Source organism: Phascolarctos cinereus, unplaced genomic scaffold (assembly GCF_003287225.1).
Source record: "Phascolarctos cinereus isolate Bilbo 61053 unplaced genomic scaffold, phaCin_HiC Scaffold_4;HRSCAF=312, whole genome shotgun sequence".
NCBI lineage: Eukaryota > Metazoa > Chordata > Mammalia > Diprotodontia > Phascolarctidae > Phascolarctos > Phascolarctos cinereus.
The window spans coordinates 247,084,568-247,101,082 of record NW_027555847.1 but is presented as its reverse complement, the minus strand read 5'-3'; the positions used below and the strand labels follow the sequence as shown (position 1 = coordinate 247,101,082).

Sequence of the window (16,515 nt, the reverse complement as noted above, 5' to 3'; positions counted from 1 at the left end):
AATTGATGGACTCTTCCTCACTATGATAAATAGTATCTATCTAAAATCAAGAAATGCTATCCAGCTATAGCAATAAAACAAACAAAAAGAAAGTGAGAAGATAAGCATAGGCCAAGAAAAAGCACACTTACCACTTTTGTAGATGCCATGATGGTATACTTAGCAAACCCTTGGATATTCATCCAAAAATAATTGAAGCAATAACTTCAGTAGGGCAACTGGATGTAAAACAAATCCACATAATCACCCTTTCTTTATATTGCCTACAAATTCCAACAGGAAAAGTGAGAAAAAGAAGATCCATTCAAAATCACTATACAATCTGTAAGATATTTGCTGATCCACCTACCAAAACGTACAATAAACATACCAAAACAATTATATGAATACAGTTATAAAACACTTGGCAGAAAGATAGACAGACTTAAATAATTGGAAAGATATTGTTCATATTTGGCTGTGTCATCATAATAAAAATGATAGTACTCCAATGACTGAACCAAGATTCCTTGGTTATTTTCCTTTTATTGTCCTTTATCGTTTGGGAACAAATTACTTAAGTACTTTTAGTTTGTAATTTAGTTGAGTCTCTGTGTTATAGAAGGGCTGTTATCATAGAACATAGATTTGGAATTAGGAGGGATTGCAGAAGTCGTATACTTCGACTCCTTCATTTTATAGAAAAGAAAATGAGAATCAAGGACCCTAAGTGATTGGTCCAAGAGCATACTAATAGTAAATGATAGAACTAGTATTCAGACACAAGTCCTCAACTTCAAATCCAACCCCCACCCCATATTGCTTTTTAATCTGTGAAACCTAAATTTACCAACTAAGGTTGATGGCCAAAAATTAAATCACTTAATATAACTTAGAATTTTGTTTTAAGATAGAATTGCATTCACCTTGTTTTAGTGGAGGCATCAGGGGTCTAGTGAGGGTGCTCTGTCCTTAGATGGTGCTAGTGCTAATTAGGATGGCACTGTGATGGAATAGATATTGGAGCTGGGGACTGGGAACAAGAATTCTAATCCTAATCCTCTTTCTCCTTATAGTCTTCTTCCATTCCGTACCTGTTCATTTCTTATTAATATTTGATCTAATATATAGCTAAAATTGGGTATTGGTGGAGACAGCAGAGATCTAGTTGTGACTAATTGGGAGAAGTATATGCTATTGTTACTCTGATGCAAATAGCATCAGAATAATTTTTTTGTGTGTGGGTGTGTGAAATAAAGATGTGGAAGCAATTAGAATGCTAGAGATTTGGCATCTCTTCCTATTAGTAATTCTTATTTAACTTCTGTTTTGACATTAGCTATATCTTAAATCCATTAAACGTAGACTGTGTCTCTTTTTATAGCAGCCAGCTCTCTATTGACCCTCAGAAATGCAAGTCAGCACCATAAATGCTAGGTGCTGTAGCAAAACATAGAGAAGACAAAACCCTTGCTCATATTAATTAAATGCAGTAGATGAGACTAGTAAGACACGAAGGCAGCTGAAGATGAATGAATCTCTTTAGTAAGAGGCAATAATAGATACATACTTTTCTGTTAACAGCAGTCCTGTTTCTTTCAGACTTAAAGCTTTTTTGAGAAACAAAAGCTGAGAAAGGTTTTTATCTTTCAAAATATAAAGTCCCATTTAATATAAACAAATCCGTTGGTAGCATAATATTCTTTAACTCATTTTAACCTCCTGCAGCACTAATCTTACCTTTATAACTGTGGCATTTCAAAAACTTTTAGAAACCAAAAAGCTTTGTTAAGATCCTACTGTTGTTTGTATTCTTTCACAAGCACCTTTTTCTTCAGCTGTCGATGTAAATTAAAAGAGATGCTTGGGACAGCATTTCAAATGCTGTTTTCTTTTTCTCCCTTCAAGGTTGGAGTGGTGTGGGGTGAGGCTGAAATGTGGATAGGAACTGATGTGATCAATGGAAAAGGAAGGCACTTGCCCACTGTTTAACATAGTGCTTGACACAGTGCAGGCATTAATAAATGTTTGTTGACTGACTAGTGTGTTAGAAACAATAGTTGACATTGGCAGATGAAAAACTTTTATTTATTTAGTTTCCCTTTATTATTGAGTTTTATTTTCAATTCCAAACTCTCTCTCTCTGCTCAGCCCCTCAAGCCTCGGTTGAAAAGATTAGGAAGACAAAACCCATTCCAAATATGAAGTCATATCAAACCAATTTCCAAATTAGCCATGTTCCCACCACCAAAAAATAAGAAAAGAAGAAAAAGAAAGAAGAAAACAAATGCTCCATTCTTTGTTCTGAATCCATCAACACTCCATTTAGAAGTGGAAAGCATTTTTCATTACAAATCCTTTGGAATTGTGATGGATCATTGTGTTGATCAGAGTTACTAAGTCTTTCACTTTTGATTATCTTTACAATATTGATGTTGTTGTCTAAATTTTTTCCTCCCACTTCTGTCTCACTTCACTTTGAATCAGTTCATATAAGTGTTCCTAGGTTTTTCTGAAACCCTCTCCATCATTTCTTACAGTGCAATTGTATTCCATCTCAATCATAGACCATAACTTCTTCAGCCATTCCCCTATTGATGATCTTCCCCTCAGTTTCCAATTCTTTGTCACCACAAAAAGAACTTGTATAACATTTTTGTACATGAGTCTTTTTCCTTTTATCTTTCGTCACTATAGACCTATTGGTCATATTGCTTAGTCAAAGGTGTGCACAGTTTAATAGGTGTTTGGGCATAGTTCCACATTGCTTTCCAGAATGGTTGGGCTAGTTAGTTCACAGCTTTGTCGTCAGTGCATTGCTATACCTATTTTCCCGTATCTCCTCCAGCATTTGTAATTTTCCTCTTTTGTTATCTTAGCTAACCTGATAGGTGTGAGGTAGTACCTCAGGGATGTTTTAATTTGCATTTTTCTTATTATTAGTGATTTAGAGAATTTTTTCATGTGACTGCTTGGATTTCTTCCTCTGAAAAACCTCCTCTGTTCAAGTCACCTGACCATTTGTCATTTGGAGGAAACCTTTTTTAGACAAGCAGTGAACAAACTGCTTTTGCTAGTGTTACATGATTATTTTGCCAAAGGCTTGAAGAACTATATAAATGTCACATTTTTCTCTCTTTCCTTTCAAGCAACAAGTTATCAACATTTTTATTTTTATAAATAAGGAGATAGGAGTTCAAAAAGATTGAATGATTTCCACAGGATTATATTAATAACTTAGCAATTCTGAGGCATGTAATAGATCCTAATCACTTAACTCTCTTACTTACTCTTAGGTACTTAGAATGAGAATTGTCATGAAAGTTGAATAACACCAGCTAATGGAAATTTTACTCACTGTAGACTTTCTGGAATAGATGATTCAGACATTTTCCTTTTTTAAATTTAATGTTTTTATTTTTCAGTTATTAAGTTCTTTAAAGTTAATCTGTTGTTCCCACTATCCCCCATCCCTAAATGAACAAGTTTTTTTAAGTCCAAAAAATGAAGCCCTTGATATATAGCTGCACAGTCTAGCAAGACAAAATTCAAAATCTTAGAATTTGTAGTTAACTTCTGTTTATGTTCGTATATATTTTTTTCTGTTTGCCAGAAGTCTGTGTAAATTTTTAGAGCTAAAGGGAAACTCAAAGGCCATCTAGCCTAATCCTCCATCCCCTCCATCCCCCGCATCCCTTCCGCCACCCTTAACAGATGTTGAGAAATGGAATCTCAGAGATGTTAAGTGACTTACCCAAAGTCACAAAAGTAGTAAGTGTGGAGGTGGGGTTTGAATTCAAGCTCTGTTTCTACATACTCCATGCATTTTTTATTGTATCAAAGCCACCTCTCTGTTACTTGCTTCTCGGTTGAAATGCCACCAAAATTTTGAACCACAACCTCTTGCATTGGATAAATTTTCCTGATGTGATGGGAGGTATGTAGAGTCCCAGCCTAGCTGAATGAATGAATGATTATTTTCAAGCTTTCCTTTCTTTGACATGGATATTTAAAATTGGATTTTAATTTGGTATTTTGAAGCTTTGATAGATGAAAACCATAGTGATCAAAGAGTTTATTAAAATGAAAATTCTCTGAAATGATCAGCACTTTATTTCTACTTAACTATTTGAGACTAAGGATGGAGTTGGCATCACTTTGAAGAGATGTTTATACATGCCAAAATCAGGTAAGCTATGAAATAGACAGTCTACAACAGGCTACATTAGGGATGAAAGTATGAGAATGTGTGTATGAGGGAAGTGAGGTGTGTGAAGATGAAAGCCTTGACTAAAAAAAATTATGCATTAGCTTCATTTTTTTATTCTGCAGAATATCGTAGTAAAAAAAATGTAAGCCATTAAGAAGTCTCTCCTCAACAAGATCAACTCCTCTTTCTCATGGTTTCTCCCATTGGTTCAAATTTTTCTTTACAACATGACTAATATGAAAATTGGTTTAATATGAATGTATATGTTAAGCCTGTATCAATTTACATGCTGTCTTGGGGTAGGGGAAAGGGAAAGATGGGGAGAAAATTTGAAACTCAAAATCTTATGGAAGTGAATGTTGAAAACTAAAGTTAAATAAATTTATTATTAATAAAAACAAAAACAACCCCCCCAAAAAAACAAGATCAACCCCTCTGACATGTGCCTTTATTCTGTCCCTCATTATTTTTCTTTAGAAGATTGCCCCCATCCTTTCTAATCTCAGCCTCTCTTTATCTACTAGTTCTTTCCCTGTTATTGATAAACACATCCAAATGTCCCCTCTTAAAACAGAACAAAACAAAACAAACCAAACCAAACCATCACTGGCCTTTGTCATATCTCTTCCTTTCTCAGCCAAACTCCTTGGAAAAGCTGTCTGTACTCATTGCCTCCACTGTCACTCCTTTCATTCATCCTGCGTCAAGTATGTGAAGACTTCCCCCAGTGGAACTGGAAGATGAAAAGAGTTTTTTTCCAATGGCCATGAAAGCAGCTGAAGCAGGCATTGTGGAGTAAGTGCTTAGGGCTTGGTCAGACGTTGAAGAGGCCAAGATCATCCACTGCATCTCAGGCCATCACCATCTTGACTTTTGTCTTGCCGTTGGACTTTGATAACTCTGGAAGAGAGAGTGAGGCTGACTGCTTTATGCAATTCTGTCACACTTAAATCCTGTTCTCATGGGTCAAGACCTCACCCTGTGATGTCATTGCTCCTTTTTAAAATGAAGGACAAACAACAACAACACCAGTATATTTCTCTTACCCTCCCTTCTCTTTTCTGTCTTCAAACCCTCAGAATAGAACCAATTCCCCCTTCCCCTCCTTGTCTGTTTTTCTTATTCCACTCCCTCTATCATTTAATGATATTAAGGACTTTAACAGTCCTAAATAGTCTTTAAAGACATTAAGTTTCTGAAGGGACACTTGATTCTGTTTCCCCTATTAGAGTGTTAGCATTACATCATCACAACAGCTCCTTCTAATTACTCAAATAAACTTACCTTTCTAAGTTTCTCTGGAGTTTTTTATTTATATTTCAAAGATACTACTCATTCTCCTCTCCCCTCCACTCTCCATAGGATTGTACTTAGTTTTGCAAGGTAAGTTTTTCTTGGCATCAGTCTTTAAATTTTTTTTTTCCTTTTAGAATATTATATTCCAAGTGTTCCTCTCGTTTTAGTAGAAGCTGTCAGGTTTTGTGTAATCGTGACTTAAACTCTTTCTGGATGCTTATGGGTAATTTTTTTTGGTTGTTTGTTTTTTATATATAACAGCTCTGGATTTTGGCTAAGTCTTTTCCTTTTTGGGTTCCTTTCAGGAAGTGATCAATGGATTCTTTCTGTCTTTACTATCTGGTTCTAATAGATCTGGAAAGTTTTCATATGTGATTTCTTGAAATATATAGTGTCTAGATTTTTTTGTTTAAATGATAATTTTCAGAAAGTCCAATGATTTTTTAACTCATCTTTAACTTGTTTTCTAGGTCAACTAAAAAAAATTATACACCTTACATTTTCATCTATTGTTTTAAGTCATTTGATTCTGTTTTATGTATTTGTTGCTGTCTCATGGAGTCATTGATTTCTGTTTGGTCCTTTCTAGTTTCCAGGGAGTCCATTTCTTGGGTAAGATTTATTACTTTTGATTATTTCCTCAAAATATTTCATTTTTAAAAATCTCTTTTTCAGTGCTTTAAATCCCTGTTGATTAGAGAAATGCAAATCAAAACAACTCTGAGGTACCACATCATACCTATCAGATTGGCTAACATGACAAAACAGGAAAATGATAAATGTTGGAGAAGATGTGGGAAACTTGGAACATTAAAGCATTGTTGGTGGAGGTGTGAACTGATCCAACCATTTTGGAGAGCAATTTGGAACTATGCTCAAAGGGCTATAAAAATGTGCTTAGCCTTTGACCTAGCAATAGCACTTCTAGGGCTGTATCCCAAAGAGATCATAAAGATGGGAAAAGGACCCAAATGTACAAAAATATTTATAGCAACTCTTTCTGTGGTGGCAAAGAATTGGAAACTGAGGGGATACCCATCAATTGCATGGATCTAAGACATCTCCAAAAGTCTCATGATGGACAATGCTATCCATATATTTATTTTTATTATTCTTTCAAGCTTCCTTTTTTCTATCAAAGCTACCACCACTCTTCCAGTCACCCATGTTGTAACCTCAGTATTATAGATGACTTCTCACTCTTTGTCACTTCATATATCCATTCAGTTGCCAAATCTGGTCATTTCTACCTCCACAACGTCTGTCATATCCAACCTTTTCTCAGTGCTCACATAGCTTAGGCCCTTGTCACCTCTTGCCTAGATTATTTCAGCATCCTAATACAGTTAACCCCTTCCACATTATAACTTTCCCCATTATGGTTTCTATATATTTCAGCTTGGCATAAGAAATTAAATGGGAATTTTGCAGAATCTGCAGATGATGTGCAAAGGCCAGCAGACAACACAGAAAAAGTTTAGAAACTGAGAAGTGCATAAAATATATGTGTAGTATTGTATAATTTCAACCCAAGTTTTATAATAAGGTATTGTAAACACCTCATAAAAGAAAAAGAAAAAATCAGACTTCTTTGGTACTTCGAAGAGAGGGCCAAAAATTTTATGTGGATTGTCCAGATTGCAGGGATGCCATGCCCCTAAACCCTGCAGTGTGGAAGGGTTAACTGTAATTGGTCTCCCTTACTCAGGTCTTTCCCCTCTCTAATCCATTCTTCACAGAGCTGACAAAATTATTTTCCTTAAGTGTAAGTCTGATCATTAAGCTCCAGTGGCTCCCTACTGTCTCTAGCATAAAACACAAAATTCCCTATTTAGTTTTCAAAGCCTTTTGAAACTGGCTTCAGCCTATCTCACCAGTCTCATTTGACATTATTACTCTTTGTGCCTTCTACAGTTCAGCTCAGTTATCCTTTCTGTTCTTCACACACAGCATTCTCCATCTCTGTGCCTCTGTGCCCTTACCCTAGCATACACTCCCCTCCTCTCTTCTGCCATATAGAAGCATCTTTCTCTTCCTTCAGGATATAGCTCAGGTATAGCCCCCATGAAACCATTTCTAATCTCCATAGTTGTTAGTGCCCTTCCTACATAACTGCCTTGTATTTATTTTGTGTTTGTTCTGTATAAACTCATATATGTACATGTTATCTCTAAAAATAGAATGAAAGCTTTTTGAGAGTAGTCATTCTTTTTTTTGTTTTTGTTTTTTTTTAGACAATAGGGGGTAAGTGACTTGCCCAGAGTCACACAGCTAGTAAGTGTCAAGTGTTTGGTCTGAGGCTGGATTTGAACTCAGGTCCTCCTGACTTCAGGGCCGGTGCCTATCCACTGCGCCACCTAGCCGTCCCTAGAGTCATTCTTTATCTTTGTATTCCCATCTCCCAGGATAGTGACCCACACATATTAAACACTTAATAGATGCTTGTTGATTGAAATTCTGTAGAGGGGTTATAAAGAATGAATTTTATAAAGGAGCTTCCAGTTTGATACTCAAGAAGACATTGGTGACTTTGATCAGATAATGGAACCATTTAAATAATCTTATTAAGAATACTGGTACCTATCATAGTTCTTGGCACAGAATCAACATTTAATAAATGCTTGCTGAATGTGTGAATAAAGTGAACATGATAGAGAATGCTGTATTTTCTGATGTCTGCTGGACATTGCTCCCAACTTCAGTGCCCTATTATAAGTAAAATGTTGCAAAGCCATTATAATTAGGACTATGTGACAAAGGTATGGAAGTGTAGTTATACAAACAAGATAAATTAATGAGAATAATAAAGGCACAGATGGTAGTGATGGTGCGTTTGTTTTTGTGAATTCCACATTTGCACAGGTATTAAAATTTCATGTGCATATAAATTACAATTCATGGTTACATTTGCACAGAGATATCGCAGTATTTTGTTGCAGTAAGTGGTATTAGGGTAGAATTCCTGTAACATTTAATGTGTTAACATATCACCTTATACTTTTTCTAGCTCTTATTTATTGATGCATAACAACATCACCAAAAAACCCTGAAAATTTATCAGTATTGTAGTAAGACAGGGAGAGGGGTAGAATATGGGAACTTTACTAAAGCATGTAAAATGATGTCTTCATAGATGAATTTTAGATGATATATTATATGTATATGTTCTCTAGTGCCAGCACACAATGGAAATATGGAAGTGAATTTGCCTTTATTGAGTTAATAAAATAGACCATTAATTATATACTTTCTGGGTGGTGGTGTTTTTATCTTTTTTCTTTTAACGTTAAAAATGGTTGCTTACTTCAAAACAGATGTACTTTAAGACAATAATAGTGTGTTGTAAGCATACTTGTCATTTTGAATGACTTCTTTTACTTATTTCTTCTCATTGAACAGAAAGACTCAACAAGGCAGTAACAAGCCTGAGGTAGTAGAGACTGAATGGCATTAACTGAGTATCAGAACTATGACTTTTATACTTTAGTTATAAACTCAGAGCCCTGACTGGGGACCTTTAGGTGTAGTTGAGTGTCCTGCACATAGTAGTTCCTAGACTTATGTGGAAAGGAGTTACTTTTAAATTCCTCGGAAGGGAAAGATCCTTTGAAGAAAAGAGGGATTAGGGTGAAGTTGCTGTTGTCATCATTAATTATCTTGGTTAGATTCCACAGTCTGGAGGTTGTTTACCTATCATCTATGATGGTTCCAGGCTCTGCCTTCTTCCAGAGCCTTGGCTTTGAGATCTCAGTCCTATCCTGCTGCTGAGAGCTAGACACAGCCTTGGTGCCACGCCTCCCTCATGGTCACAGTCTACAGCTTTCTTCAGTCATTTGAGGATTCCCCAGTGGGTTGAGCTTGTTGTTTCTCGGAGCAGTCAGTTTTCAGAGGTCTGTCTCAGAGTACCTTGGTTGACCCAGATCACTCTAGCTTGAAGTCTAGGATGTGCATTCACATACTGGGAAGTTTGATCTTCAGGCTTTAGTCCTGAAGTAGATCTACCAAGGTTGTTGCTGGCTTTAGATTGCTCTCCTAGGGCATCCTTTGATTGCCTGCCCTGTCTCTGCTGGGAGGTATATTCTTGGGTTGGCTTCATGGCTGTGGTCTTCAGAGTGACTTTGGTCGGACACCAGGGTGTGTATAATAAAATCAGTCTGTAGTTGACAAGATGAATTGAATTCCACTCTTTCCAAGATTAACAGTGGTTTAGTCTCCAACACAATCACACTTAACCCATGTCGCCTAATGCTTCCCCCACTCTGCTTCCTTCTTCTGCTGTTCAATTTCCAACCTCTTGCATTTTTGACCTGCAAGACAGCAGTGGTACAGGGAAAATTCCCCTGCACTCTTCCCACGTACCTACCTCCTGCTTCCCAGATCACTTTGGGGGCATCAGGGGAATAAAGGGTGGACTTTGCACTGCACAGCAGTGAAAAGGCAAACCAGAGCCCCTACATTCCACCCCTTTTCCTTTTGGGTGAAGCAGAGTGAATCTTAAAAGGTGAGCAAGCATGGATATGTTGTGATCTGCATCACAAATATTATGTTATTCTTTTTCCCAACACATTTTTCTTACTAACTTCCCCATTTCTGTTATGGGGCACTGTTATTCAGTTATTTCAGTCGTGTCTGACTCTTTGTGACTTCATTTTGGGGTTTTCTTGGCAGAGATACTGGAGTGGTTTGCCATTTCCTTCTCTAGCTCATTTTTCAGCTGAGGAAACTGAGGCAAACAGGCTCAAGTGACTTGCCCAGTGTCACACAGCTAGTAAGTATCTGAGGCCTCATTTGCACTCAGGAAGATGAGTCTTCCTGACTCCAGGACTAGCGTTCTATCCTCTGTGCCATCTAGCTGCCCATGTTAAGGACATTACCATCCTTGTAGTCACCCAGGTTTACAACCCCAATGTCATTTTTGACTCTGTGTGACTCCACGTATCAGATCAATGGGCATTCTTCTCTTTTCTACCTCCACATCTTGAATCTCACCCCTTCACTCTACTCTGGCAGCCTTTATTCTAGTCTAGGCCCTTTCTCTCTCTCACCAGGACCATTGCAGTGTCCTCCCAAGTGGTCCCCCTGCCTCAAGCCTCTCCCCTCTCCAATCCATCCTTCACAAGGCTACCAAAGAGAATTTCCTAAAGTGTACTTCTGAACATATCACTCCCCTGCTTAATGAATTCTAGCAATTCCTCTTGACTCTAAGATCAAATATTATTTCATATTGATCTTATTTTAAAAAATTTCTGTCATTTGGGTCTTGTCTCCCTCCCACCTCCCAGCCATTGTCCAGAAGGAAGCAACTCTTGTGAAGGCAGGACCTGGCAAGCTGTGCAGGTTCTCCAGCACCACCTCCTCAGCAAACACAGCTGCTGAAGACCCAGAAAAAGAAGATTCTGGTTCTCACTGTCAAAGCCCTTTGTATTTTCAAATGGTTTAGCATCAGAAATGGATTTGTTAAACCAATGGAATTGATTTTAAAGGAGATACATTACCATTATCTTTGCACTCTAAGGCCTACAGGGGCCTTTCATCTGACTTGCTGCTGCTAATATGTGTTCTTTTTCCCCTATTAGGATGTGATCTCTTTGAGAACAGAGGTAGTTATCATTTTCTATTTGTATTCCCAGGGTTGAGTGCAGTTCTTTGATGTAATCATGGCTTGATTAATGCTTCATTCATCCATTATATATTTATTCAACATATATTTTTCAGGTGAGCTGTATCTTCCCCAAACCATTCACATTGCAATCTTAACTAGAAGTTTGAATTTTTTAAAATTTTATTCATCATAAAAGGATATAATTAAAATTTTTCATTGTTTTGAACTGAGAACACAGGAATTAGAATTAGGAAGAGGTATATTTGAACCCATCCTCAGATAGTTAAGTTGCTAACTATCCTCAGTAAGTCACTTTGCCTTTCAGAGCCTCATTTTCCACATCTTTAATTGGGGAAAATAACACCTATCTCACTGGATTGTTGTAGTGAAAAAATGAGGTAATGCACGTAAAGCATATCATAAACTTTAAAGCACTATTTAAATTGGACCAAATTTTATCTGTAGATATTGGTTTTCATTCGATACAAGTTTTTCAAAAACATTTATTTAATTTAGAGGATGCAAAGTTACAAATCAAAGGAGGCAAAGTAACAACCTAAACAAAAGTGATAAATGTCCTTCAATATTCACAAAATTTTGAAATGATAGAAGTATTATTGATTTTCAGTGTTATTGGGAAAAATAGACTCTGATTATGTTTGGTATACCACAACTCTTTCTTCATTTATTACCATTTATTCATATAATATTAAAACATTGTAATATCATGACTTCTGACAAGCGTCTTAGCAATGAATGAGTTTATGAATCAGAATTAAGGTATCCCAGATTTCTGTAAGTAGTCAAATATGTCAAGAGCATTGGCTTCTTCTCTTTCCCTACCCCAACTACTTCCTTCAACTAGAAATGAAAGGTTTACAATCTGTTTCATTCCATCTTCCTTCTTGATTGAACCTCCTGGAAACCTACCCGCAGCTGCTAACTTGTTTTTTCCTCACCAGATTGGAGTTGCATCCTTATATTTAAACAGAAATTTGAAACCACAGACCTTTTGTTTAAAATTGATTTCAAAGACAGGATGAGATTTTCAAGATTAATAGCTTAAACAGGAGGAAGCCACTTAGGTTTACTAGGGAAAAGGTAAACACTTCCTATTTATACATATTTTGTGTATGTTTTAAAAAATAAAAGGAAAATTAAAAGTACCATAATAAATGATCTCAAATTCAGTAACTCAGTATTGTACAGGAAACCCCCTCATTCTCCAGGCTTCCAAGTGTCTCAGAGATACAAAGGACTGCTGTCACAGCTATCTCACCCCCTCCTTTCACTGTCCCAGCCACCTGCTGCCTTTAATACTGTTGTGAAAACACGTGGAACTTTTTGGAGAATTTCTGGTTTCAAAAGTGGAGGAGGAGAAGGTGTGACAAGAGGCAATAATTTAAGAATACTTATCCTAAGAGCAGACTGTCCAGAATTTTGTCATCCTATCTTGGAATATCATCCCTATAGTTCCTGGAATTTTGTTAATTAGAGATTCATTTGGGTTAAAAAGTTTCCTTCTTTAAAAATAAAACTGCTGCTAGAAAGATTAAGAAGTATCATTTATTCATTGTGGGGTGAAGACCCTTTTATTTTTGGTGAAAATAGCCCTTTACAAAGTTATTTGATATAAAGAGTTATAAGGCCCTTCTGGGAGATTTCCTTTACTGATTAGTGCCTTGTCAAGATGAATGACAATGATATAATGAGACTTTTGTTTTGGCTTTTATAGTGTTTCTTTGGTAAGCAGTGAATTCACTTTGCCCAGAGTACTCATAATATGGTGCCTATTTGTCACCATATTAAGAGTAATTGTTTCCAAAGCAGTCTTGTACTTGGCTTTTAAAAGGCTGACTGAATGTGGAGAAAAACAGAGTTGAAAAGTGGCCAGAGAGATGATGATTTGGGACTCTTTCTTAAACAGAAATCTGCATGTGCCTTTATTACCTTCAGTGAAACTTGTGACTCCAGGAGAAGAGAGAACTAAGGATTCCAGATATTGCAGTTAGTGGAGCATCAAAGAATTTCTTCTTTCTCTTTCTTTTTCTTGCTCTTTCTTTTTCTTTGTTTCTCTTTCTTTCTTCCTTCCTTCCTTCCTTCCTTCCTTCCTTCCTTCCTTCCTTCCTTCCTTCCTTCCTTCCTTCCTTCCTTCCTTCCTTCCTTCCTTCCTTCCTTCCTTCCTTCCTTCCTTCCTTCCTTCCTTCCTTCCTTCCTTCCTTCCTTCCTTCCTTCCTTCCTTCCTTCCTTCCTTCCTTCCTTCCTTCCTTCCTTCCTTCCCCCCCAGGGTCACACAGCTAGTGTGTGAGATCGGATTTAAACTCAGATCTTCTTGACTTCGGGCTCAATACTCTGTCCACTGAGCCATCCAGCTGCCAAATGGAGAGTAGGTTTACAGGTCAGTAATTATTGATGTTCTTTGTGCCTTTTTAGGGATAGTAATAAAGGATGAAATTTTTTTCATACCTTTCCGATTTTGCCTTCCTTCAGATACCCTGAGTAACTGATCTCTTTAGTGCTCTCACACTTTTGTGGAGACACACTCCAGCGCTAATCTTTTTCTGGATGTATGTTTGCTTTAGTTCAGCTGCTTTTCCTTGCTTTCTTCAGGGTCATTTCTACCTCTTCTGTAAACATGTATGGGACTGTTTACTTTCCTTGGTGGTGAAAAGAATGTCAAAAAATGTCTTTTGGAAATCTTTCCTAGCTTTCATATATTTGTTGTCTTACTTCCAGTTCCATCCTCAAGTGTCTGTTTAGTTAGGTCTCTTGACAAGCTTTCATTAAACTAGTTTTAACCTACACTGCTTCTCCCTTTTTTCATGAGGGAGGTATACTCATAGTCTTTAAAGATCTTTCTTCATAAGATTTGGTAAATGAGCTTATATTAAAAACTGGTATTGCCTTTGGTGGCCATATCTCTCCATTGTCAATAAAATTAACAAGTTAAGTGTTACCCTCCCTCGGTCGTTATCCCTAATCATAATATATAACTTTATACTCCATGTAAGGAGATATCAAGATATTTATTGACTTAATTTTTGAAGGTCTCATTAAATTCTTGGTAGAATTTTTCTAACTCTTCACCCATTCCCACAGATATTGGTACATAAGCTGATATTATTTTCATAATATTTTTACAGATATTTATCAATAGCACTGCCATACAGGTTGACCAAATGTCCCATGAAATAATGTTTCTTTTTATCTTTGGACACAGATTAAGATCATCTCAGCCATCTTATTTACTTGTCTCTCTAGAGAAAACCTGTGAGCCCTCCTTTCATTTGCCTGCAGCTTCCTTTCCTCTTCTGGTTTCATTTATTGTGATAATGTCAAGATTAGTTAAGATTAATCCCTCCAGTAGTACATCTACTTGGTTATAAGATGAGTGTTCCACATTTAGAGTTAGTGTTTTTAAATGGTTTAAAAACATTTTCCAAGTTAATGTGAAAGAAAACACAGACCAAAAAACTCCAATAAAAATAAAGTAAAAAAAAAAAAGAATGCTTCAATCTGCATTCAGACTCCATTAATTCTTTCTCTGGAGATGAATAGCATTTTGCATCATAAGCCCTTCAGAATATTCTTGATCAGAGTAGCTAAGTCATTCACAACTGAGCATCATAATATTGCTGTCATCATCATGAAATATTACTGTCACTGTGTACAATGTTCTTTTGGTTCTGCTCACTTAACTTGGAATCAGTTCATGTAAGTCTTTCTAGGTTTTTCTGAGAGCATCCTACTAATCATTTCTTATAGCACTGTAGTATTCCATCATAATCATATACAACTTGTTCAGCCATTTTCCAATTGATGGACATCCCCTCAATTTCCATTCTTTGCCACCACTAAAAGAGCTGTTATAAATATTGTTGTACGTTTAGCTCCTTTTCCTTTCTGTTTTTTATCTCCGGGATACAGACCTAGTAATGGTATTGCTGGGTCAAAGAGCGTACATGGTTTTATAGCCCGTTAGGCGTAGTTCCAGATTGCTGTAAAGAATGGTTGGATGAGTTCACAATGCCACCAACAGTACATTAGTGTCTCAGTTGTCCCACATTTCCTCCAATATTTATCATTGTCCTTTTTTGTCCTATTCGTCATTCTGATAGGTGTGGAGGGGTACCTCAAAGTTGTTTTAATTTTCATTTCTCTACTTAATGGTGGTTCATATAACTTTATTCACAGTGATTTTAAAAACTGTGATTCTTAAGCACCATCTATCCCACTTTCTGCTGGTGTTTCAAAGTAACTATAGAAATGGAAGAAGGGCATTGTGGAATGAAGGCCATTTCGTATTTTCTTTCATGTATTGTAATATTCAAAGAATTAATACTTGAGAGTTTCATACAGAGGTAGGCTGTTTTTGCGGAAAGTAAATACACTCTGTTACTAGGATCAACTCAGTTAAAATTTCTCCAAATTTTCTCTTTAACAAAACTGATGCTAAATGTCTTTAACTCAGTTATGAAGGCTTTGAAGAAGAGCACAAGATGTTCTCCAGTGTTTTTAATATTTGCTTCATTGACTTACTTAGAGTGTAACTAAGCAAAAAATGGAATTTAAAATTCTTCATTGAGTTTTTGTTACCTCTTAAAATAACATGGATTTCCATATTGAAACACAATGACATATAGGTGGGCAAGCGGGCTTTGTTGGCCATCATGTCAACTTTAAAAAACAATGATCTCAGATTCAGAATTTCAGAGAAAAAAATATGAATGCTAATATTGTATTGTTCATTTTAGGCTGAAGTTTTCCAGAACAATTTAACACTGATCTAATAATATCCAAGCATTTCTAGCTTTGAGAGATAGATGTCCAAAATGGTGGTCTCCAATGACTTCTGACATGACTCTTTTCAAGACAATTTTAGGCAACATTTATTGGAATCTTGAAGAAGAAAAGCAACATGTAAAAAATACAGTTTGGGTTAACATTTCAGAGTAGTTGAGAAACAAGTCACAATTCCATTCTTTCTTGGACCACTTCCCTCTAGGAATCAATGGAACTACTCCCAGAGAGGTATATCTAGAATCTTTTCTCAATAAGAAGTGGGGAGGGTGCCTTCCTTTCAGTGGACTATAGGCAGTGGTGTGTAGGACTTGACTCCTAGTCACTTTCAAGGTCTGATGTTTAATTTTTAGGAATTTTGGTAGCTGGTTGTTAAACACAGCCATTACACAGTTCTGTCAACTCCTGTACCAAAATATCATTTGTTGCTTTAAAAGAAGAGGTGTCGGGCAACTAGGTAGTACAGTGGATAGAGTACCGGCCCTGAAGTCAGGAGGACCTGAGTTCAAATATGGCCTCAGACCAAACATGACACTTATTAGCTGTGTGACCCTGGGCAAGTAACTTAACCCCAATTGCCTTTAAAAAAAAAAAGTAGTGTCAATTAGAATGTATTGAAAATACATTG

At 36.6% G+C, this 16,515-nt stretch overlaps 1 protein-coding gene across 4 annotated transcripts in view; it reads left to right on the top strand.

Annotated features, from left to right (window-relative positions):
* COMMD10 (COMM domain containing 10) overlaps positions 1 to 16,515 on the top strand; it is a 230,811-nt gene that overhangs the window by 71,661 nt on the left and 142,635 nt on the right. The window contains exon 6 of one of the 4 annotated variants that reach the window (XM_020967374.2): positions 4,827 to 5,486. The exons of the other annotated variants lie outside the window; for them this stretch is intronic. Within the exon in view, the coding sequence (XP_020823033.1) occupies positions 4,827 to 4,904 (78 nt within the window). The 3' untranslated portion in view covers positions 4,905 to 5,486. Of the gene's footprint in view, positions 1 to 4,826; positions 5,487 to 16,515 lie in introns of those variants that run through there. 4 annotated transcript variants of the gene reach the window in all.